General features: G+C 43.2%; 1 protein-coding gene across 2 annotated transcripts in view; it reads right to left on the minus strand.

Annotated features, from left to right (window-relative positions):
- Positions 1-26,495, minus strand: part of LOC138488902 (sodium channel protein type 2 subunit alpha-like) — a 1,546,115-nt gene that overhangs the window by 217,520 nt on the left and 1,302,100 nt on the right. For both annotated transcript variants that reach the window (XM_069616296.1, XM_069616295.1), the window contains exon 18: positions 7,247-7,376. In XM_069616296.1, the coding sequence (XP_069472397.1) occupies positions 7,247-7,376 (130 nt within the window). The remainder of the gene's footprint in view (positions 1-7,246; positions 7,377-26,495) is intronic.

Raw genomic sequence — 26,495 nt, forward strand, 5'->3', positions numbered from 1 at the left:
TAAAGGCTGTAGCTTTCCTGATTTGACACCCTCCAGGGTTCTTCGAAGGTGTTCTCTACCCGATTACTCTTCTTGATCAGCTTGTAAAGAATTGTCAAGGTTGTGCTGCCACAGACACCCAGATTCTTTCTCTCCTTCCACATACTCACTCTTTCTCCTTTCCCTGATTTTCTTACTCTCCACGCTATTCTACTTTTACCCATCTTCCTCCCACTCTTTACTTCTCCCTTTCTAGCTCCACCCACTCTCCTCATTTATCCTTCTCATAGTCTCCTTCCTTCCTTTCTTCTCCACTCTTCTCACTCTCTTTTCTTTTCGCCACTCCCTTGTCTCCCCTCTCCTCCCTGTTCTCTGTACTCCCCCCTCTCTCTACTCTCTCCTCGCTCTCCTCTCTCAATTTACCCCATCCTTCTCCCCTTCTCTACTCTACTCTCTTTACTAACCCCCACTCATGACTCTCCACTCTCCTCTCTCTCTACTCTCTCACCCATTTCCCTCTCACCCGCCCTCCCCTTTCTCCAACTACTCCACTCATTCAAACAACCAAGAACTCTCTCACTCACAGCTTCAAACTTACAAATGGGTATCACTCTCACTCACCACCACCAACGCACCTTCAGTAGCCTCCACCTCCATACATCACTCCAGCGTTCTTCCTCCACTTGGTCTATCGGTCCACCTCCTCTCCTTCTGACCTCATCCAAGCACCCCTCACTCTGATATTCATGAGTTGGGTTTTCATACCCCTCCCTTCCTTTTGGTATCTTTCCTTTCCCCTCCATTTAGCTTGCTCCCCACTTGACTCCACAGGTTGCTCTTGCCTCCTTGGGCAGGCTTATACATAGACAGCCTTCATAACCCCTTAGTGGTTTTGCCCCCTTTTACATGACATTGGAATTTAGGATTGGGATCAGAACACTGTTGCGCTCTGTCTGATTGGCTTTCTTCTCATGCTGCGTTAACCGTGTTTGCTCCGGTGCTTTGCGCATCTCTTTTGATGCGTGAGCTTCAGAAATGTTGACGGAACTGCTGGTCTCTCTCTCTCCAGGTTGTGGCAGTCTCAGGCCTGTTGATCTTGGTTTTTCTGATATGACACAATATGAACTCAAGCCAGCAACAGGATGGAAAGGTATGGCATGATTGACAGAAGCCTCTGATTCCCTTTCTAGTATTTAGAGGAATACTTTATTTTCAGATGAACCCAGAAAAGATTCACTATATTTAGTCCATGAAACAACTTATTCCCATCAGAGTGGCACAATTAAATGAGCTTTTATTTCAAGTTGGAGGTTTTTCAATATGTCAACATAACAGTATTTCCAATTCTACCAAAATGTGCTTATCGAAATAGTACTTCACTAACGAAAAGGCTTGTTAGAGCTGATAAAAGAGAGGCCATGATGGAAACATCAAAAGTAAAGGAACTTATTCATGTTTTGGATGTCAGCATTTTAATAATGTCAGCAAATGCCCCTCAATTAGGCACCCTTACTCAGGAAAGAGTTAAGGAATGTTGCAACATGTGAAACACCTAATTTGGTATACAGATGTTAAATGTCCTGCAGTATTTTTTACATAAGAATGACGACAGGCAAAGCCAAGCTCAGATGGACTGAGCATAAGTCAGACTTTGAAATTCAAACTCTTCATTTTCTATGCACTTTTCTGGGGAAAAACAAACATTAACTCAAATAAAATTTGTCATTCTAGAAGTAGTCTTTTCACCAAATAAAGGAGGTTATCTGACAAAATTACTAGCCCAAAGAGAAGTCTTTGGAATGCATAAGGGAATGAATAATGATTGGGATCTGAATTGTTTAATTCAATGTGATTTTTAAGAAGTTACATTAATCCAATCAGTGAAATAGCCAATGCATGTATCTCTATAACCTTTGCTAAAAGTAGTCATGGTGTTTTTGTTGAACTTAGCTCATTGTTTGTTCAAATATGGAAGTTATATGGAAGTCACAGAAATTAACTGCAATTTTAACTTTTGATCATTCGGACACTTAGTGCAAACCTTACTGTTGAGAATTGGCTAGTCCGAAACTTACTGATGACTTTAGATGCATTAGTTATGCACTTCTATCTATCTTTACCTTTAACAATAATTAATTCATAGGATGTTGAACTTAGGTGGATTATTGACAATCTGATTGTATGCTAGAGTACTCACTTCAATTCACTATTCACACCCGGGAAAGGCGGATTGACCAATCAGAATCTGCCTTTCCTGGGTACGACTCTGCATTCATCAGCCACTGTGGTGAACACATAATTATTTTTATATGCCCGCCATAAAAATTGCAAAGGGACTATGTCCCTTTTTGGGTGGCCACAGCCTTTTTTTTTAACATGTTTTCAATTGCTTCCTTCATCCGAAAAGGGACCTAGTCCCTTTTCTATGTTCATGGCAGTGTCCATTTTTTCCATTCTGACGGGAGATGTGCTCGCGCTCGCACATCTTCCATCAGAATTAATGATGTAGCGGCCTACAGCCGAGTTGAAACCCTCATGATGAAACGCCATGTCCGCCCTGGGGTGCGAAAGTTATATTATTGACATTTTGTGAACTATCTTAATAAATGTTGAACTTCGATAGTTGGTCTGGATCCACACAAGGGATTTAAATATGGCGCCTCCAGGCACTGCAGTGAAGATACCTGAAATAACACACAAGACAGTATGTTTCCTGCAGTACGGGAAACCAAAACCTCTATATGTTGCATTGGAAGGAGGTCATTTGATTCTTTGACCAGATATCTGATCATTGAGAAACACGTCATAAGGATTCATGCGAGTTTTGATGCAATGCATGTTCCAGATGATGTGTGAGTTGGATTTGTTTTGACATCTTGGGGACTTCTGAAAGTTGTTTTGTTTACTCATTAGGATATTCCATCTGCCAGTTTGTGGATTTTGGAAGATATGTTTTTTACCCTTTAGGAGATTTCACTCAAGATGATTTGGTAATTTGACTTTACAGGGATGAGATGCTGTAGTTTTTGTGACTGTGGAAACTAATATATTGTTTTGTAAGACTATGCTTTTTTTTATAGTGGATCATTATGAAATTGGAGACCATCTGTATGACAGATGCCTGCGGGCGTGAGTGTGCTTTACAAATAAAAATAAACAATACACAAGGTGTTAGATTTAGAGACAAGGTGTTATAAGTCATTCATGTCATTAGAAGAGTGGTCTTAAGTGATTATTGTTTATATTTCTTATGGTCCGGTTAGTACACACTTGAAGGATGGTTGATTATTAACTGACCATTTGGAGAAAACTGAGATATATATGCATGCTTGTGGTTTGAAACCAGATTGAATGTTAGATCTTATTTTAATTTGGTGAATCAAATTTAAAATATACCATCTGAAAATAATTAGTAATTTATTCTTTAATTATTTTAGTATTTGGTGATGCGAATGATGTCTCAATTCCTGAAGGATTCACCCAAAATATATAGATCACTGTATACAAGGTATACAGGTTCTGCCATCATATGCAAGTGTAGCTTCAAATGGCCCAATAATGCCATTATAAACCCAAAAGAGTCACCATATTTTAGGTATATGGGCACATGTTGAGGCATTCCCATCATGGGCCAAGTACAGCATCGACTTCCCTAAAATGGCATCAGCTGTCTGACATACTGTAGTCACCATATTTAAGGTAAAGCCCCACATGAACTGGTGTTCTCATAACACTGTAAATAAAGCCTCAGTTCAAGTAGTACCTCTATGGCGAACGGGTGTCTTTATGCTATTTATATTGTTAATGCTATGGGTTGAAACGCTAATTTGCACACATTGTACAATATTAAAAATAATGTCTGTGTATGTAGTCCACGATGACTTTAAGACATTAACTCATGATGGTAGCACTTTTTCTGTCTGATACCTCAGGTTCAACCCGGAGAATTGCACTCGGGTTGATAGCAGGTTATTGTTTTCTTCAAATAACTGATCGTTTTTAATGATGTTATATATGTTTTTTGAATTGGTGTCTATATATCTTCTCATGTCGTCATCAAAGCAAAGGAAATTCATTAATTTGTGCTTCCCTTTTCTTTCTTTTCTGTAGAATGTAAACTTTTTACTCCTGATGAAGACGTCACTATAATAAAGTACATACGTCGAAACCGGTTGAGTGAAACTTGGGATGAGGTGGTGGTTGGAGACTTCTGAGACCCATCTCAACTGTTTGGCCATGGTTACTATCTATTGTGGCCCTACATATTGATCCAACATTCTTTCTATAAACTTTTCTGATGAATCATATGTCATGAAATTCTTTTATAGATTTTATATTGTATACCCATTGGTGCTTGGTATGAGTGGATTGTTTGGTGGATGCATGTGGATGAATGCTTGGACTATTGAATAGTATGAATTTTACCATTTAGATGTGTTCTTAAAAAGTTTTTCTTGTCCAACTTCCAGACATGCCCATATCCAGTGTACTCTGTGAACATGTCCATGCTTCAACAGATCACATTGCATACAAAAATATAATTGTGTTATGCTGGCAGAATTACTTGAAATCTAACTCACAGATCACCTCAGTTGATAACTGGAATGAAGACTGCATTACAGTGTGTATAGAGAGAAATCAATTTCAGATATGAATCTTTGAAATCAACTTAGTATAACAAATAATATTTTCATAAACTAGATAGCGCATACATTAAAAGCATGTCTCAGTCGCGGGACCAGCCTTCTACATCACTTCACAAATTCAATTCTTGGCAGGGTGACTCAGCCCTCCATACGTTCAGGTCATAATACTGAGCACCATTACATTGCGTAATACAAATATTCATTATTACAGTGCTTACAAGTAGGAGAAATCTGGCATTAAGTAATATGAATACCATGATATTAATATTAAGGGGTTGTGTGCACTAGAAAAGGCTAATATTTCATCAGGAAGGCCCAGCATAAAAATTGTGGGGCAGTTGATGATTGGGCATCTATGACTTTAGGACATTTCACATTGATTTTTCTGTTATCTGTACAGGGTGGCATATTAAGGATACATTATAAAGCTACTCATAAAGGCAGGTATACAGAATAAAATTCAGCAAGATTTTTAGTAAATGAAGAAAAAAAGCACAGTTATGTGTGTGTGTGTGTCTTGTTAATAGAGTAAAATAGTATACGCTGGAATAAGCCTGTGGACAGAGTCATTATTTAAGCTTGATCAACATTTTCAGATCTGTCTGCTGTCTTTAAATCATTTAGATGAATGCAGGATGTTTTCAGGAGGTAGGGGACATGGTACGTGGTTTCCCAGATTTTGCTTCCACATCAGTGTGGTCACCTTTTCCTTAGGGGGGGTCTACAATGGGGTCTACCTTCATTTCTGGGAAACACTTGCAGGCAGTCATTTCTCGAGATCTGCAGGCAGCTTGCAGATCAACTTGAGACTTGAAAGAGTTTGAGCTTCTGTTTAAGAGTCTGTAGGCAACTCCAACAGGACCCACATAGCTCCTCAGGTGCCTCCCTTGAATCCAGGTGTAGGACAAGAATTATGCTTGTAGGGAATGTTTAATATAAACAGCACTCAGTTTATTGAATTAAGCATGATGTGATTGACTTGTTATTTCTGTCATGTAAATAAAAAACCTCCCAAAGTTAAAAGAGAGACAGATGTTGGATATTGCTATCTGCAATAGCAGAGCCCTGTTACAACACAAGAATGGAAACTGCATATTTGTACCAAAAGCGAATCCTGTATTTTAACATTTACTAAATTGTATATGTGCATTGCTTTGCATTTTAGTAATCTGCATCTCATTCAGAACATGTATTTAAACAGTGTTTCATCACACAGCCATAGTGCATCAATGACTCAGAACCTGTGTTATGAAATACACTGTATCACTCCATAATGTAGGAACTCAGAGAAAGTGTCTTGATAAGAAAGGGTATAACTAAACTTTGCATGCATTGTGTGGACAAAGTAGAATTCTATTGTAAAGCTGATAAGGCATGCACTTGTTAAGTAACTACATTACAGACTGCCCCTCTGCCCTCTATTGTTTCTACACCTAAAAGAGGATAAACATCATTAAGAGTCAGTCTTAAGTAATCATGTCTCTGTAAACAGTTTGAAACCCCCCACTGTAAGCTAATGATTAGCTGAAATGGGACCCCCATGTCTCCATGTACAAAATAAATAGAAATGAAACTGCATGACCATTTTAAAATTGCAAAATAATGTTAAATACCCTTTTGCCCACAACATAACATTACGTTTTTTGAAAAAGCAAAGACAGATTTGGAGCATATCACACAGTACAAGTCTAAACATTATACATTAATATATATCAATTATTAATAACGTTGTATAATCTAATAACTTTGTCATCATTCATCCTATTCAAGTGTATAATGTATCTAAAGAGGCAACCTTAGTTTGCATTTCCAAAAATGTACATCTCAGAGATGGGAGAATTTCAGAACAAACGTTATGAGGGAACATGTATCTGGTCAACATCTTAACAGAACATCTCCTTGTCACATGGCTAAATATGTTGGACCTATCCAATAAGGGGGTAATTTTGCTGGGAATGTCAGCTTCTTAAGGGAATCAATGAGAACAATCTATCAATGAAAATCTATTCTGCCAGATGAAGCGGTGTTGGAAAATGTAACTTCTATATAAGCCCAAACACACATAAAAAGGAGGGAGAACTCTGGGATTCTGGATTGTCTCTATACAGGGAGACAATGCCCAAATGGATATGTGCTTAAGGGTGGATAATATCTTAGAGATGAAGGGTGGATTCTCTATGATGACCTTGTGCAGAGAATACCTGAAGCAGAACTTGCTCAGAGAAGGATTTGTAAGCAGAGACTGGGAGGCATTGCTGACTGGCTGAAGTGCCTGCAGCTGTGAGATGCCATGAGGGTTCTATGTATTTAGATAACCATCCCAGAAGTGGGTATCCAAACCTCTGAGAGCAATAGAACGTTGTTTAGAGAAATACTTTACCAGCTAAGATACTAAACTGTAAAGAAAGTAATTGGGAACTCATTTAAAATAGAATTCCATAGCATTTTCCATGTGAAATGCACACTGCTCTCTGATTATAACCAAAGCAATTGGGGAAGTGATTCAAAATAGAATGTCATATAATTTTGTTCCATTTTGATATTTTGACAGTAGCCATTTAAATAAAACCCTATATTTTCAAAGGTCTGTAACTGGAAAACACTTCTATGCCACCCCTTACCTTCAGTAAAGCAGTCTTCTGGATCAAGCAATTCTTCAAATTCAAGATCAATTAGATCTCCTTCCCCATCTCCTCCAGGCACACCAACATCAATTGTACTACATTCTGAGGAGCTCGGAAGCTTAATTTTCTATAAATCAAAATCCCAAAATATACTTTATTATCACTTTATTTATAATGTGCTATAATTAATATTCATTTAGCATTGCAGGCTTCTTGTGTCAATGCACTAATTTCTTTGTTCTCTGGAAATAAAAAGTCATGTAGACTAACTCAAAGTGAAGCCTGACTAGAGAACAGCAGAGCAAAGTTTCAACAAGTAAACTAGTCAAACCAAAACAGTGTGTGTGTTTATGAAAGTACCTATCCTTTCAATTATAAATCTATAATGGAATTGTAATTAATATTTCTAATATTTGCAAGCCATATACACCACAGCCGAAAGGGCAGGGTAGCCTACCACAAAAATATTTGTATAACTAAAAAGTTAAAACTTGAGGATTTGTTGCACAAACATAGCCTTTCAACATTCAAACTGCTTGTGTCTACCATTAAATTGGGTACAAATAAAATCCATTATTTAAGTATCATGGGCAATTTAGTTTGTGGTGGTAGCATCTCCTTGCAGCCACTGTACCCAGAGGACATTTTTCAGCTGTGTTTTGCACACAGTAAAGTCACCTGCATTGTCTGCTGACCATGGCCTGTGCCTTTCCCAGGCACATTGACTTAAACTGTCAACTGCATGTCCAAGTTTGGTGTCAAACTGTTGAGCATTCTTTGCACTGCATGTTGGCACACATTCTGGGAATAAGAACGGTCAATATTTGTGGGATAACACCAGCCCCTATAACTTATTTCCTTTCCCTGGATGGAACAATAGGAAATGTTCCAAAAAAATGTCAGATCTTAAACACGATGACCAGGCAGGGAAGATTCATTCCTAAAACTGTAGCAGCATTCAGAGATTTCACTTTTTCTTTACGTGTGAATCTGCTCCACTGCTTGAACTACTTGGTGATCCTATGATCAGCAAACCACACATTGCAATAAGAACAAATAACAAGGTATTCAGATTATTGTAACTGAATGTTAGCAAAATAGTAAGTTAACTTACTAAATTGATAAATGCTCTAGTGAAATTAATGTTTAATAATTTGACATGCAATTGTATAGAAATGTCAAGAAGGTTTAGTGTGGAATTTGTTTATGCTGCAAGTTTATTTAAATGCAACACATGTGTACTGTAATATATTATGATAAAACCTATGGCAATTTTTCTGAGCAGCCAACTGGTTAAAGTCATGTTTTGAGACAAATAAATATCACCAATTTCATCATAGCACAATGTGAAATTGATACAAAGTGCTCTCGATGACCTGGGGCAACTGCACTTCAGGCAGAGATATGTGATACGTTTTTTCACAAGATTGTTATAAATAATAGCGTTACAATATTCTAATAATTACGGGGTGGACTACACAATATTAAATCAACAGAGAGCACTCAGTAAAGCTTTCGAAAATGTTTAACTTATGTACAAAACCCTACTGTAGATTGTGCAGTGTCTAATTAGTCTATGAGGGTCAATGTTTTTGTGTACATCGATAGTGAGAGTGTATTTTAAATACATTGCGTTTATTGTTTCTTGCTGTAAAATACTTTCAACATAATTGTGTCTCTTGGGATGTTAAGAGTCAATAATCACGACCATTGCTGAAAGAAAGAAAATATGCTTGCTTCTTACAAAAGACACACAAGAATGACAAAGAGGTAAATAAACTGAGAACAAGGATTGGTGCTCAAATCACTTCTAAGCAGCTTCAGCTAAAAGGCAATCAGTGTGGTGATTCTAGATAATAAAAGAGAAATGAGGTTCTAAATGCCTTCATGAATGATTAAGGCAGGATTCTGACTGTGCATGTGCACGTGGAAGGGGTGTTGCTTAGTTGTCAACATATGCGCTAGACAAGATGATATCTTCAATAAATTATAAGGGAACGTGATGGAGATCAAATGCACAATCGTTTTGTTAGTCAATGATTTCAATTTGGTTCAGGACAGGATGTTGGATCAGTGTGTGTCAATCACACAAGCAGGTGGGAAGGACAGGAAGTGACCAGAGACTTAGGCCACCAAGATTTATGGAGAATGCTGCATCTGAATAATGACTCTACTTTCTTAACTTTCATCCTGCCTCTCATTCGCCCCTCCTCCCCCCATCTCTATATTTCTTTCTCTCTATGTCTTATTCTGTGCCTCTTTCTCTCACTCTCTGTGGGCAGTAATAACATCATCTGGTTCACACTCTCTTGTCAGTGTGGTATAACCGGTCAGTGGCTAGCATGGAAACACATGTCTGGGGTTGCTTGTGTTTACATGTAGAGGGGTCGTTGCCTGACAGTTTGCGCTAGCCTGCAGTTGTGGCAGTTGAAATACTGATTTGCGCTTGACTGGTCCCCGTTTGTAATGCCTCAGATGAGTCAAAAATGGTGTTGTGGAAGGTTGCCCAGAGCAATGCCAGTTGTTAAGATGAATTCAAAACCTTTAACCTATCACTTTTTTGTTTACAGCATACAAAAGTAAGCATCTCTTGGTGCACACAGAAGAAAATATATTTTGTTTTCATCTGAACACAAACCTTCCCAAGCTGGAAGCATACCTTAAAAATAGAATTATTTCCATTCTCAGCAAAATAAAGTATTACATAAAGAAACATATTGAATTGCATGAACATTGAAAACAAACACTTTTAAACTATTTTGTTGATTTCTAATGATCACTTCCCGTATATATTGTAGTCATAATAACATTATAACACATGATGTATTGAGCAAAGCACATTATCAAAACCTAGAGAAACAATATACATTATTTCCTATTCTACTCGAATTACCCATAAGATAAATGGGAAGGGGACTAATAGCACCAGGGATGTTTTGTGGATGCTTTGCATAACATCAAAGGCCATTTTGGGAACTTAACAATGAACATAGATCTTTATATTTGGCAAATATGTATGTGATACAAGGGTTGAGTGCTTGAAACTATAATTGCATAATGCGCACTGTGCTTGGTGCTCATTAGATTTTTCAAACCACTTTCCTAACTTTCAAATGTGTGTACCCATTAACTATCTGGCCAGCCTAAGAGCTTGCATTTGGGGACAAAATGTGGGAACAAAATTAGTCACTCTATTGGGGTCCAGGGGCCATCAATCTCTTTGTTTCTGGAGGTAGTTTTTCCTCAAATCGGAGACTCACAGTATTTATTTTGCAATATGGTTTAAAATAAACCATGAACAAATATTTTAGCAAAACAATCCATCTCTTCATAATTACAAAATCATTTGTTCTGTCATAATAAAAAGACACTTATATGTCCAGATTCATCATTTCCTTCCAAAAATCATACTGTATTTTTGTTAAGCATCGTTCACATACGTTCCTAAAGTTGTTCAGTGTAGAGAATTTTCCCTCTCTATATATCCTAAATAAATCATATATCAGGAAACTGGGAACAGCTAGTATAATTTTGGAATAGATTTGCAGCTTCTTCCCTTTATTTTTCAGTATATTTCCCTCTTACCTTTCTTGCTTTCTTGATGAAACTTTTTTGACCCTCTTGTAGGTCCCCTCCTCACCCCTTTACTTGTACAATTTTACTTCTTTGATCCCTCCCAGTCTGGCTTCTGTCTGGGGCAAGCCAATGAGAGTGTGTTGGACTCTGTGCTCGATGACCTTATGTCAATATCTGATCAGGGCGGTGTGTGAGCCCTTATTTTGTTGGACCTCTCTGCCACCTCCGACACGGTGGACCACACGATTCTTCTTTATCACCTCGCCAGGGCCGTTATTTCAGGTGTTGTACAATCTTTTCTCCAAGACCACTTTCAATCTCTCTTTTTACCTCGCTCTGTTCTTCCCCTGTCACTCTTTCCTATGCTGTCCCTCAAGGCCTGGCTATTTCCCCTGTGCTATTTAATGTCTATATAATAATAATAATAATAATTGACAACCCCTGACTAAACTCATCTCCTCTTTCAGGTTCTTCTGCTACTCTTATGCAGTCGATACTCAAATAATTTTTTTGTCCAGATCTTTCCTCTATTGACACTGCATTTAGGCTTAGGTCCTATCTCCAATCGGTGGGGGAATGGATCAGCCTTAATTGCTTGAAATTTAACGGCGACAAAACAGAGGTCTGGATTACTGGGGATACCTCTTTTTGGATGCCTTCATTCTGGCCCTCTTCTCTTGGTCCTTTTCCTCCTGCTCTCCCTGTGGTTAGAGTTTTGGGAGTCAAGATCTCATCCAGAAGGGCCATCTCCAGTTGAAAATTGTCTGCAAAGGTTTGCCTTTTGTGCCTTTGCAATTTCATGTCCTGGTGGTCGTCTTGCTCGCTCTTTCTTCTCTAGACTGTTGCAAATCCCTGTATCTTGGCCAGCTGCTCTGCCAGATTAACCATCTTCAAGTTCTGCAGAATGCGACAGAAAAGCTTGCCACCTCATCTCCCCATATGACGCAGACCTCCCTGATTCTGCACCAGCTGAGTTGGCTTCCTTTTGCTAAAAGAGCTAATTTCAAAGCGTTGTGCATTTTATTTCAGGCTCTTCATCATACAGGTGCCAAATATTTGCAGAATAAATTTCATTGGTATGCCCCCCCCCCGGTCCCTGCACTTGAGGGAAGCCAGGCTTGTGCTAGTGCTTCAATTTAGATACATGCGTTGAGGCAGGCACTCCTTCTCTGTGGTGGCTTGTCAACTCTGGAACTCTCTGCCTCGTACTCTTTGTGCCATGGATGACTATATTCTTTTTAAGCATAATCTGAAGACCCATTTCTTCTGAGCCCCTTGCCCCTCTGCCTTTGCTGTCTGCTAGCACCAAATTGCACTCGGGTGCTTGTGCGCTCTTTAAATCTTCTAATAAATAATCAGTGCTTCCCATGAGACTATGCCCAGCTCAACAAATCATTGTTAAAGGAATGGTGTTAGGTAATTTTAACACATGCGTCCACAGTCCTCCTTCCAACACACTGAGTCATTTATAATTACTTATTATTTCAGGGTCAAGACTGTAGATAACACCAGGACTTCACTTATTTTTATAGAAATTAATTGGGAGAATTAAGCAGAACTTCCCAAATCTTGTTAAAATTCTTTGCATTTGTGCAATGAATGAGGAACATTTCCTTTCTTTTTTTTTGTTGAAAAATATGGAAGCCTAAATAGCAAAGTGTGTGCACCAATTCTAGCCTTAGGTTACTCAATTTAAAACTGAAGCTATTATATATCTAAGGACATGTGAAGTTTATAATGTTTTATCAATAAAACAAATTGTTCTGATTGAAAGCATTATCAAAGCCAGAGATGTGAATAATAAAGATATGTGGTGATAAAATTCACCCCTGCCTGAGGCATAGATATGTTTGATTTCTCACTGACACGTCTACATTGTTGTTTAATCTGACTTGCAAATAGGGTTCCTATATAACATTATCATATTTAATAGTCCATAGGGAATACCGCATGCTGCTTATTTGTGCAAGAGCTTGTTTCTTTTGACTCAATCAAAGGCTGCAGTTAAATCTAAACTTGCTGTATGTGATGAAGATTTCACAAAGAATGTCTGCCTCTGACAGTGAGTAAAAATCAGACCACTCAGAGAAATATGTAGGAGAACAGGAGAGGGAAAGTCAGGCTTTGGAGTAAATAAATGTTGTGTCCATGTCCAGTTGCCAATGTACAGACATAATTCAAGAAATTGTATAAATTACAGGCCCTGAGGTAGGGGCCCTGTAGTTATGGTTAAGTTGCTCAACCCATAGCAAGAACACTTTTTGGGTGGCTTATAACTTTGCCCCCCTAGACGAATCCTCACCAGACTTTGCAACAAAGGTATATGGCCGCCATGAATTGATTCTGCTGTGTTTGGTGAGGTTTTGTCCAGGGGACAAAGTTATAGGGGCCCAAAATGTGTGGTTTTCCCCATAGATGCAATGGGAAATATTTTTTGCGTCTGCAGCCCAAACCGCTGGACAGATTCTCACAAAACTCATGGTGGGAGCAGCGGCTTGGTCCCGAAAGCGTGCTTTTGTAAATTTCGTGTAAATCCATCCAGTAGTTATTTTTCTAATGGAAAGAAAGTAGGTTCAATCAAATTAGTGATATCTGGGTTCGGTCCGTGGACCCACTTCCCTATTCGGTCCACGGAAAGGCCTCTGATTGGTCCAGGGAACACTGTGATGTCTGCAGACATTGGACGTGCTCGCTGATTGGATGGTGAAAAGCATGAGGTGCGTCATATTTTTATAAACAGTCGCCATCTTCGTTCCGCGGAAAGCCACTGTTGTCTGTGGACAGCGCAGTAAAAATATATTAAAAAACACAACATTGCACTTGTCAAACTAATGAAACAATTTCTGGGGAGCTGAAAAGTGATGAGGATGGGTTGGGATATGGCCATTAAAAGCCAAAAAACGGTTGTTGTTCATCTCTGACGTACTCAAACCATCTGCATGTTCGGGGGAGCCCTGTAACCTTCGCAAAACGTTCAGATGTCTGGGATACCCATACATATTTCTGCATTGCAGGGTTGGTCAAAAGCCGTTTTTGGATGGCTTATACGTTTGAATGTTCATGCAAAGTCTAAATGGATTTTGTCAAGATATGGCTAAGTCATATGACTCTTTTTCGTACGTATATTTGTTTAAACAGTTTTTTTTTAAAAAATGGATGAATTTGCAGCAGTCTTGTGCCAAGGATCCAAAAGTATGGTTTCGCAAATGTGTCTGTGTTTTATTTTTTGAAAAGTGTTATAACGTAGGTACAAAAAATAGTGATATACCTTTGGTCACTGTGGTATAGCCTATGGCCATGGGCAGTGACCATGACCACGAGGGACTGGGTATGGGTTTAAAGTGGGCATTGCCACCTGTGACTGGCTTTGTGGTAAAGCTTTTCGAAATCGGGATAGATTTGAATGTGAAAAATAATTCTGCTTGTGGGTACAGATTGAAATGCTGGATGGGATTGCAGCAAATATGCACAAGGAGGATCAGAAAGAACTTCAAAGCATGGTTTTGCAAACATCTCCTGTGTTTCATTTTTTGATAGTGTGAAAAGTAAGCAGTTTTTGGATGGCTTATAACTTTGGCACGACTCAATGTAACTGCATGAAATCTTGCAATGTCATGTTGGATCTGACCCTAAATGGTTCTGGAAATATTTGATGCTGTTTCACCAAGAGGGAGCAAAACTAGAGGGGGGGTCCCACAATATTTGAAAGGCTTATAGATTTGGTGCTGTTTGGCGAATCTGCACAAAAGTTTGCAACAAGATTTTAGACCCAGATTTCAATGTTTTTGCAACGTTTGTTGGGATTTTGAGATGAGGGGACAAAATTAGAGGGGGGTCTCAACATTTTTAAATGGCTTATAGCTTTGTTGCCAATTGACGGATCTGTAGAAAAGTTAGCAGAAAGAATATAGACCCCACCTTCAATGCTTGTGCAAAGTCTGAATGTTATATGACTTTTTTAAAGTATATTTTGAAATAGTTTTTTTTTTTAAATGATTAATTTGCAGAAATCCTGTGCAAAGGATCCAAAAGCATGGTTTCACAAATGTGTCTGTGTTTTATTTTTTGAAAAGAGCTATAATGTAGCTGCAAAAAATAGTGATTTACCTTTGGTCACTCAGGTATAGCCTGTGGCCATGGGCAGTGGCCAGGTTGTCCGGGTCATCGACAAAGACCATGACCCGGACAATCTGTCTAGTGGCCATGACGACGAGGGACTGGATATGGGGTTAAAGTGGGCATGGCCACCAGGGACCGACTATGTGGTAACATTTGTCAAAATCGGGATAGGATTGAATGGGAACAAAAATGTTGCTTGTAGGTACAGATTGAAGTGCAGGATGGGTTTGCAGCAAATATGCACGAGGAGTATCAGCAAGAAATTCAAAGCATGGTTTTGAAAATATGTCCTGTAAGAAATATAGAAAGACAAAACAAATATCATGGTATCTGGACGGCACGAAATTGGAAAGGGCAACGGATGCGCTATATTTGGCTTTCCCCATATGGGCAACACCATCGGTATTGCAATATTAGGAATACATCGTAACCAAGATATGGAAAAGGTGGTTGGCTATATAAAACATATGTGGAGCATAGAGGTGGTGGAAACATAGAAGAATATCTACAAATTTGCAAATCTAGCAATATTATATGCACTTGAGACATTGCCAAAAGAGGATGTTGGGTGGCAATCGAAACTGGAAGGCACAATTCTGTGGTCTATAAGGTCTATAAGGAATATGCCTAAGGGAGTGCCAGTGGAGGCGTTGAGTTTGGAGTACCTAATTGAGTCCTTACTTTCAAGCTGGTCCATTAGAAAAACACTCTTGCATTTAAAAATCAGCAAAGGGATAGCAGGCACAAACCTCCTTCTCCAGCTAATGGGAAAAACAACAAACGGTGAATGTTCCAATTATTTCAGGAAAGAGCTGCGCCTTTTCACGGAAGTCTACTTGTGTTCTTTGGGACTAAACATAGACACAATATGCGAACGACCGGAATATGTGTCAGTTATTAAAAAGAAATCCAGGGAGGCGGATAAGATAAAAGACATTGACAACCTGTGTAAATTGAATAGATATGGAGAGTACTCTCATCACGGATTTAACAGGAGTGAACCTAGAACCTACTTAACAAAATGGTCTAACCCATCGCTGAGGAGATTTACATTTCAATTAAGACTTAATATATTGGGGACCAAAGAATAAATGAACAAGTGGAACAGGGCTAACCACGAAGTTGAAGACATAGGGCCTCATTAGGACCCAGGCGGTAAGGGGTTTACGCCGGCGTAAACCATGGCGCCCCTTACCGCCTGAGTACGAGTTCCCTTAGCGCCATGGTGATTTTAACGCCTGCTTTTAGCAGGCGTTAAAATCCATGGCGCTAAGGGACCTTGTTGTTAATTACGCCACCGTAATTTACGGAGGCGTAATTAACGCCTTCCCCACTCCCATTATGCCCTATGGGGCAAAAATGGGAATGGGGAAGGGTAAATGGGGATTGGGGACTTACCGCCCCGCCAAGGTCGGAATGGGGCGGTAAGTCCGCCAACCCCCATGGCGGAGTTGGCAGCTTAGCGCCATGGACCATGGTGCTAATAGCGCCATGGTCCTCCGCCAAGGTCCTAATGAGGGCCATAATGTTTAGTCACTGTGACACAGAAGTGGAAACAATCAGACACTTATTGACTGCTTGTATAGTATTGAAACCCCTTTACATTAAAGGATACAGAGGGCGTGTCACACATATGGAGAATATAAGCAGGGATCAACTTTGGTCGGACTGTGATAGGGGCAGAATCTATAGTACATAATGCTGCTGCCTATCACATATGGCTAAAGGCGACAGAGCAGATATGAACTGATAACTTTAGTAATAAAAGATTTTTCTATATGGCAAAACTAGACATTACAAGTAGAAACGTGTTATCATATCTATAGATATAGATAGAGGTTTGTCTTTGTTCGCAATTATTGAATTGAAGAATTGTTTTATTTAAAATATAGTAGGTAAAGTGATTTTAATCATTTTTTAATTAGGAAACGCTATTTTAATTTTGTGATTTTATATGCAAAAGTTTGTTCTTGATTGAATATAAACTAAAAGCATTAAATTAAAAAAAAAATATTGTCCTGTGTTTTTTTATTTTTGCAAGTGTGAAAATGTAAGTACACAACACAGTGCTATAACTTTGGTGTCCGGGCAATAGTCCTTGCTGTCAGCAAGAAGAAATATGTACTGTAATTTGCTTATTGGAGCATGCGGCATGGCCAAAGCGGTAGGTTTGAAAGGGAAAAATATTCTGCTTGGAGTTACAGCCTGAAGTGTTGGACTTCATTGCAACAACCTTCCACAACCAGAATCAGCAAGGACCTGAAAGCATTTTTTGGAAATATGTCTTGTGTTTTATTTTTCCAAGTGCAAGAATTTAAGTACAAAAGCTAGTGATATACATTTGGTGTCTGAGAAGTGGGCCTGGCCCTTGGCAAATGCAAATGTGTACTCTGGTTTGCTTATTGGGGAATGCGGCATGGCGAAGCCCAGGCCCCATGGATTTGGAGACTGGCTATGGCTGCAAGCTATGAGCACTGGTCATAAGTTACATTATTAGGATATGGTGGACACTGAGCTGGGATGCAGGGGGAGGGCAGTGAATAATAGGGGTGGTTTGGTGGGGCTGGGGTCATGGTCAAGCCTTATGGGGTAGGCAATTGAACAATGATTTGCATCCACAGAACGTGCTGCAGATAACGACAGGCATAAGTATGTTGCAAAAAATATGTTTCTTAAAGGAGGTTTATACATATGGAAAGAGGAATTATTAATAACTTGTACACAGTGATGTAACCTCATGAAATATTTTCACTTATAAAACTTATTAAATTGACAGAATGAAATCTTGTTAAAGGGACGTTATGGTGAAGATGCATTCCACCCTTGGGGCTCCTCTGCTCCAGTAGTTAGCCAGTGGCGTCCCACCTTGGCATCGCTTGGCATTTCCCTCCTGGGTTCTCATGAGCACTTGCCCATCCATACTGGCCCTTCTATGTATGCACTTCTGTAACTGCACAATGCATATGTGCATTTATAGGAGCACTGTATACTGTGTTTTTGTCTAAGTAAGAGAAATACAGACGCAAAAGATTTGTTCAAGATTGTTAAGTGGCAGTTGGTGTGTGGAAGCTTAATAAGTTCATAGGGTTATATGTACAGTTTTTGGAAGTGATTGGTGGATGGATTTGTGACTGTTTGAAAGCAGGCATTGAGGGTGTGTTACAAATATAAGTTAAAGATGATAGAAGGGCTGTCTTGTGCGATAGTGTGTACGTGCGGGTCTTTTAATGATCCATGGCCTGGAAAGCGGACTGTGGAGACAGCGTATAGTTGTAAAGGTCCGTTGATTATTGTCCTTATTGTATGCTAGAGAAAAGTATTTGGGACAGAAAATTGAGTCCAACTACTTTACTGAGAAATGTAAAATAGATGGAGTCTATGAGATAATTTTCTTAGTTCTATTTTTTAACTGTGAATGGTGGTCCTAAAGGAACCTTTTTTGGAGTGTTTTTTTGCAGAAGAGGTCGGAAAGTAAGGTGGGGAGGGAAATGAGGGACCAACCACAAATATGGAGGGGCAGGTGGACAGGGGAATATGTTGCGTGTGTGTTACATCTAAGGCAGATGGCAGTGTTTCTCAGGCTTCTTGATTACAACTTCAAGCATACTTCGAAATTGCTTGCCCCTGCAGAGTGGTGTGTTGCAGTATACACAGAGTACTGTTGTCTTTGAAAGATATGGATCAATAGACTCTTTTATCGCTTGCAAGGTAGCTTTTGGGATTTTGTGTCTGACAGAAATAGGCTCTGTGGTTACTGTATTGGTTGAGGAAGATGAGGTAGAGGAAGACAGCCTACTACTTCCCAAGAAAAGAACAGCCTTTCTTAGACCATTGAGGTGACTAGATTTGGTGTTGCAGCGCATGGTGGTGGTCACGTAGGAGTACTGCCCAGGTAGTCCATGACTGAGTACAACGTTGCACTCATTGCATTTCACTTTGTTAGCTTTAGCCTTTGGTACATTCCAAACAGTGGTAAAGAACTGCCACACCCATGATTCTCTTTCGGTGCTTGAGGTAGGCACTTCCTCTACCTCATCTTCTTCGTCGTCTTCATTGTGTTTTGAAGTATTGCACTTCTTTTGTTGTGTAAGTGCTTCAGCTGGTGGTGGTGGTGACTCTTGGGAAGGAGGGATGGCAACAGCTGATATTTTTAGGATAAATAGCAGTTTTGCTAATATTCTTCCAAGTATGTGCTGTGTGCTAGATTGTTGATGGATAATTAGTAAGAAAAGGTGAAGAAGCTGTGTAAGGGTACATTTTGAGCTTCAAAGTCCTTAGATGAGCTGAATAATGCACCTCCGACCTGTTCACGAAGCATGGACATGTTCCTGAAGTAAGGACACGTTCTCAAACATGTCATCATGTGCGTGGTCAGGTGACACTATCTGGAAACTCTGCGATGACGTCAGATGTTTGCGAATGTCGAAAAACACAAAAACAGTGGAAAAAGTTGCAAAAAGTGTATAGAAGTTTTGAAAATGATGCTAGAAGGTGGGGGATAAGATTTTAAACAAAAAACATAAAAATAAATAAATGGAAACAATCTTACAGTTATTGAACAGGTCTGGAATTAGACAATGAAGCAATAAAACAAAAGACAATAAATCAAAACAATAATTTGCCAGTGACAGCAAAATAGAAGACAATGGGCCTCATTACGACCTTGGCGGTAGCCATGCCGCTATTGGCGGCATGGCTGCCACCGAAATCGCGTTCGGGTTCCCAGAATGGGGAATTACCGGGCAATTCCGAGTTTGGAGGGCCCGGTAATTCCTTCCTACAGGAACGCGGGCCCGGACCTTCCCCATTCCCATTTCAGCCCCCATAGGGAGTGGGAATGGGAGAGGGAGCAAACAACGGGGCGATTACGAATGGTTCGTTGTTTGCTCCCTTTTCCCCTCGCAGGACCCGGTAACGACACCTGGTTTTGCCCAACAATAGGAGTAAGTCCCTATGTTTGGGTTAGACTTGTAGTCTTGACTGTTTTTCCTTTAAGTTTACTACTGCTTACTCTGTTGCCAATGGTGGTAGATTTCTTATATGCAAACATCGGTGTTGGTGTTGCTGAGTTGCAATTGTCAAAAATCTTCCATTGTTTTTTGACTACTTGGCTGATCTTCAAACTTAAATTAGTGAAAGTATTGACATATATCAGGCAGTCATTTAGAGGCTGTTTAATCATATCTTCTAAGAGAGCCTCCCGATTGTTATTGGATGCTCTCTTAGCAGATTTGTTGACAAGCTTTTTCGGATAGCTTCTTTGTCTTAGTTTAGTTGTTAGGTTTTTTGCTTCTGCCTCGAAAGCTGGTCTTTGACTGCTGTTCCTTTTTAAACGCAGAAATTGACCGTACAGTAAATTGTCTCTTAAGTGTTTAACATGATGACTTTCATAATGTAATAAAATGTTTTTCTCTGTGGTTTTGTGAAAAGGTTTTACTAGCAAGCAGCCACCTTCATGAAAGATAGTCAGATCTAGAAAATCTATGGAAAACTTTTGGATGTTGATTGTGAACTGCAGATGTCGATTGCAGTTGTTCAACCAGGTAAGAAACTCTTCAGCTTTGTCTGCTGTTCCTGTCCACACCATCAGGACGTCGTTGATATATCTCGCCCAGGATTTAATATGTCCTTCAAATGGATTAGGCATGTAGATAAAATTTTTCGAAGAATTCCACGCACAGATTGGCTAAGCTCAGAGCTATGGTGGTCCCTTCGATTTGCTGGAAGAAGGTACTTTGGAATTCAAAATAGTTACATGTAAGGGCCAATTCTACACACCAAAGAATGAGGGAGCTGGGCACTGGGTCATTGTCTAATCTATTGAGTAGAATTTCACTGATGGTTTCAAGAGTAGCTTGTTGCCGGATGTTTGTATAGAGTGAGACTATGTCAAGACCTATCAAATAAGAATTTTCTGGATTGTACGGTAGATTGTCATATTTTCTTATCACTTCTTTTGTATCTTTCAGATAAGATTTCATATTGACCACATAGCCCTTTAGGTAATGGTCGGAGAATTTAGAAAAGAGGTTCTAAAATTGAATTTATGTCCGATACTATGGGTCTACCGGGAGGTTTTACTAATGATTTGTGGATTTTTGGTAGACAGTAACATTTTGGTATGGTAGGTTTGGGGTTGTTCAGAAATGACTATTCCTTTTTGCTGATCCAGCATCTTTCATATGCGTTTGTGGTTTTTAATTCAATCAGATATTTTAATTCTGTAGTCGGGTCAGTCATTAATCTCTTGTAATAGTCAACATTCTCTAGTTGTCTAGAACATTCCTCTATGTAGTCTTTCTTGTCGAGCATCATGATGGCTACGCCTTTATCGGCTCTTTTAATGATAATATTATCATTTGTTGCCAGGGATTCCTTAGCTTCTCTTTCTTTGGTCGTGAGACTGTGGTACATTGGTATTTCTTGTTCTCCAGCATGGGGTCTGGCATGGATTCACATGCTCATGAATATTCCCCGTCGTCAGGCTGGGAATCCTCGGTAAAGAAAAAACCAGTATCAGTTTCGATTCTGATATGTCTTTCGTAGCAGTAACCAATCACTGATCTCTGCGTCATACTGACCACAGCCAATGACTGCCCTCTACCTAAGCCCCGCCTCTGGCAGCCATCTTCAGATTTTTACCGCACGTTCAAGTGTTGGGATGCTCGTGCTATTGCTCTCGAGCGTTAGTGCTATTTTTTCACGTTTTTTCTCAAAAACTTCGATTTTTCGGTCAAAAAGAGCCTCAAGCTCCACCGTTTCTTCATCCGATCAACGGGGACCCGTGTCGGATTCGTCTACGCCCCTCAAGGGTGAAGATTTCGTCGAGCCACGCTTTTGGAGGACTCCAGAAGTTTCTCAGGCCCATCTCGGACATGGCCCAGGAGAAGGGAAGCTCGACGCCCGGAAAGCTGTTCAGGGTCTGCCCTGGATGCCAGCTTCAGAATGTCTTTAAGGAGGACGAACACTCCTTTTGTCTTTACTGCCTACATGAGGACAAGACGCACGTGGAGAAGGACTGTGCGTTTTGCAGCAATATGTCGGAGCGGACCATGAAGGACCGCCATCAACGTCTCGCCAACTGGCTGGAAGGGAAGAGCCCGTCAGGCGAGAAGAAGAAGAAGAAATCCGAGCGGTCTTCTAAGACCTTTGAGGACGCCCCGGCGACAGGGGTCCAACACAAGGCCAAGCACCGCGGGACCGGCACAATCAACCACGAGCCAACGCTCTGGTTCGGGTAAGAGGAAGGTCGAGCACCCGGCGAAGATCCTGGAGAGGCCCCGGTCGAGCTCGAAGGCCCCATCGGAGGGAGAGCGAGGCAGTGTCCCTCCCCCTAAGGAGAAGGCGGTGAGCGCACCTAAGGTGGTGAAAGCCTTAATCCATCCGGCCAAGGTCTCTATCGAGACAGTGGCGGCGGCCCTGGCTCAGCCTGTGAAGGCTACACCAGTGGTGGCGACCTCGGGCCTCAGAGTCTCCCTGCCACCGCGGAGGGAGTCCTCTTTTATGCCCATCGACAGGACCCCTGTGAAACCTCCGACGGAGAAGAAAAAGGGGGGGCAGGAGGTCGTCGTGGATTCGGCCTCAACCTCTGAGGAAGAGCTGATCGAAGTCTTAAGCCACGGCGTTGGCGTGGAAGAAGACCAGCCCGTCGGGAGGGATCCCGACGTAGGAGACAACGATAACGTCGAGGGTGCCGACGGGGCCCCTGACCGCCCGTCGGACTCCCCTCAACCAGCGCCGCAAGACAACTCGGTGGCCATTTTGTTGGCTATACAGTCCTTATGCTCGGAGATAAGGACGAGACTGCCGTTACCGCCAGCGGAGGAACCGCTCCCAATGGGGGACCCGGAGCCAGGCCCTTCTGGGAGACCTCCCCCTAAGAGAAGAAGGATTCATCCTCCACCTCCTTTTCAGCCATCGCGCCCTGTTCAGACCTCCTCCCCGTCCACGACTCGTGGGATGATACGGGGACTGACACGGCCGCGACGGGTACGCACGACGAGGTTCATGACGAGGATCTGCCGTCGTCACCTCCCACCCGGGCTTCCCCGCCCGAGGAGATTGGATCGTTTCACTCCATGATCGCCAGGGCATCCGAGCTCTTCCAGCTCTGCCCGGAAGAGAAGAAGAAGGAAGGTTTCCTTTATCAACGGCGCGAGGCCAACAGGAAGACGGTCCTCTCCGTGCCTCTACTGGACGATATTTGGGATGAGGGCCTCGCCCTCCTCAAGAACCCATCCACGACGCCGGCTAGAAGGGATCGGTACGAGAAGAAGTACCGGGTCCCGGACGCGGCCCCCTTGTGCCTCCGGGCACAGTCGACCCCGGACTTCGTCGTCTCCACGGCGGCCAGGAAGAAAGCGGGGGGGTGCGGCCTCTACGTCGACTTCCCCGCCGGACGGCGAGGGAAAGAAATTGGATACGATGGGACGCAGGGTCATCTCGTCTGCAGCGACGACGATTAAGGCGGCCAACGCCTTGGCTATCGTAGCCCGCTGCGACAGGGAGCTGTGGTACAAACTGGCCCCCCTGCTGGACTTCCTACCGGACGACAAGAGGGCGGATGCCCTAGAGATCTTGCAGGAAGGAGAGGTGGCGTAGGACCACGCCATTACGATTGCGACGGACATCGCTGACACTGGATTTCGCCAGTTGGGCAACGGCGTGTGCCTTAGGCGGCGTGGATGGCTCAAGGCTACTGACTTCCGTCAAGACGTGCAGACCAGAGTCTTGGACATGCCGTTCGATGGAAACAACCTGTTTGGGAAAACAGTGGACGATTCCCTTCAAGCCATCAAAGCAGACACGGAGACGGCCCTGGCTCATGGGGTTCTCCAGCAACGGCGGCTGCCCTTTCGGAGCGGCGGAGGCAAACAGGGTGCCTCCAAAGGTTCCGGTGGCGGATTTTCCACCTACCGTCAAGCGGCCCGTTCGTCGTCGCAGGAAGCTTACAGGGGACGAGACAAGTCAGACGGTCCCCGCCGTCGTCGCCAAGGAGGTCAAGGCGGCAAAACCTAGTCGAAGCAGGACTGAACGGGCCGTGGGGTCGGGCCCCCACCGAAGCACCCCGGTGGGAGGCCGGCTGGCGAGCTTCGTCAGCGTGTGGGAGTCTCCACCGACCGTTGGGTGCTGGACGCCCTAGCCCAGGGTCACGCGCTCGAGTTTCAAAAAAGGTGCCCGCGCGTCCCCCCTGTGGCCAGGAAAGAACATCACGTCCCTCAACTTCTCTTGGAGGTAAAGGCGATGCTCAGGAAGGGCGCCATCGAGCTCGTCCCAAAGAGGCTTCGGGGCTCCGGAGTTTACTCAAGATACTTCCTCGTGAAGAAGAAGACGGGAGGATGGCGTCCCATCCTGGACCTTCGACGACTGAACAAATTCATCAAGGCACAGAAGTTCCGGATGGTCACCCTCCAACACGTCCTGGGTCAGCTGGAGGAGGGCGATTTCCTGTCGTCGTTGGATTTGGAGGATGCCTACTTCCATATTCCCATCCTAAAGGGACACCGAAAGTTTCTCAGGTTCGTGGTCCAAGGGCGTCACTATCAGTTCAGAGCCCTTCCCTTCGGACTAAGGTCGGCACCCAGGGTGTTCACCAAGTGCCTCGCACTGGTGGCGGCGCAGCTGCGCCGAGAGGGGATCCACGTCTACCCCTACCTGGACGACTGGCTCATCCGAGCCAAGACGAGGGAGCTCGCCGTGGAGCACACGGCAAGGACCGTCCAACTTCTCACGGACCTGGGATTCTCCATAAACTACGCCAAGTCCCACCTGGTGCCCGCACAAGACGCACTGTTTCTGGGAGCGAAGCTCGACACAGTGTCGCTTCTGGCCTCTCCGTCGGAGGAAAGGACGAGGGCCATTCTGGGCAAGGTGCAGCGGATGCTGGTTGCGGACGCGGCCAGAGTGAGGTCCATCAAGTCCCTCCTCGGAATGATGTCTTCTTGCATTTACCTCATCCCCCTGTGCAGGCTCCGGATGCGCCCGTTGCAGGAGTTCCTGGACGCGCGCTGGATCCAGACGACGGGCAGCTTCGAGGAGAGGATCACACTCGACGAGAGTTTCCGACGAGCGATCCGGTGGTGGGGCACCCGCGCACATCTGACGGCGGGCATGGACTTCCAGACCCCCGGCCACCAGGAGACAGTAACCACGGATGCCTCCCTGGAAGGGTGGGGAGCGCACACCGAAAATCTGCACGCGAGAGGCCTTTGGCTCCCGACGGAGAAGTCCCTCCATATCAACGTCCTGGAGCTCCGTGCAGTGTTTTGGGCCCTCAGGTCCTTCCTTCCATCCCTCAAGGACAAGGTGGTGAGGATCTTCACCGACAACACCACCACCATGTTCTACATCAGGAAACAGGGCGGAACCAGGTCCCCAGCCCTGTCCAGGGAGGCGCAGGATCTGTGGCATTGGGCCGTCGCCCAAAGGATGTTTCTGGTACCGTTTCATCTGGCAGGGATAAAAAACACCATCGCCGACTCACTCAGCAGGGAGCGGCGCTCGTGCCACGAGTGGGAACTACGAGAGGATCTAGTGGACCGCCTCTTCCGATGGTGGGGCACACCCCAGATCGATCTGTTCACGACGGCGACGAACTCTAAGTGCCGGAGGTTCGCCAGCAGGTTTCCCCAGCCGAGGAGCATGGGCGATGCTTTCTCGTTCCCGTGGGAGGGCCTGTTTCTATACGCGTTCCCTCCATTGCCATTGCTGATCCGGCTCATCAACCAGCTCAAGAGGTCACGGTGCAGGATGATCCTCGTCGCACCTGCGTGGCCGAGGCAGATATGGTTCCCGGACCTTCTGGACTTGTCAGCGTCCCCGTCAATCAAGCTGCCAGTGGACACGGATCTTCTCTCCAGGGAAGGAGGCGCCATCCTCCATCACGACCCGAAGTCGCTGAACTTGCAGGCCTGGCTCCTGCAGGGTTAGAGTTTGGAGGATACGACATACCGGCCGACTGCAGAGAGGTTCTTGCAAAGGCCAGGGCGTCCTCAACTCTTAAATGCTACGGACACAAATGGAAGAGGTTCTCTGTCGGGTGCCACGCACAGAAGATTAACCCTCTGCGGATTACGGCTCCCCAAGTACTGCCGTACCTACTGACGCTGGCCAAAGCTGGACTGGCGCACGCGTCCATCAAGATTCATCTTGCTGCGATCTCCCGATACACCAGAACCACGGGGCGGACGTCTTTGTGGTCTCATCGTCTGGTGAAAGAGTTCATGAAGGGACTGTTCAGATCGTTCCCGCCGGTGAAGGCTCCGGCCCCGGCGTGGGAGCTCAACGTGGTGCTGACCAAGCTCATGGGACCTCCGTTCGAGCCTCTGCACTCGGCTCCGTTGAAGTTCTTGTCGTGGAAAACAGCGTTTCTTGTGGCCATCACCTCCGCACGACGGGTGGGAGAGATCCAGGTCCTTTCCTGCAAGGCCCCGTACTTGACTTTTCACGACACGAGGGTAGTGCTCAGGACGCACCCCTCCTTCATGCCCAAGGTGCTGTCGGACTTCCACCTCAACAAACCCTTGGTGTTGCCTGTTTTCTTCCCGTCGCC

Source organism: Ambystoma mexicanum, chromosome 9 (genome assembly GCF_040938575.1).
Source record: "Ambystoma mexicanum isolate Mex_15411 chromosome 9, UKY_AmexF1_1, whole genome shotgun sequence".
NCBI lineage: Eukaryota > Metazoa > Chordata > Amphibia > Caudata > Ambystomatidae > Ambystoma > Ambystoma mexicanum.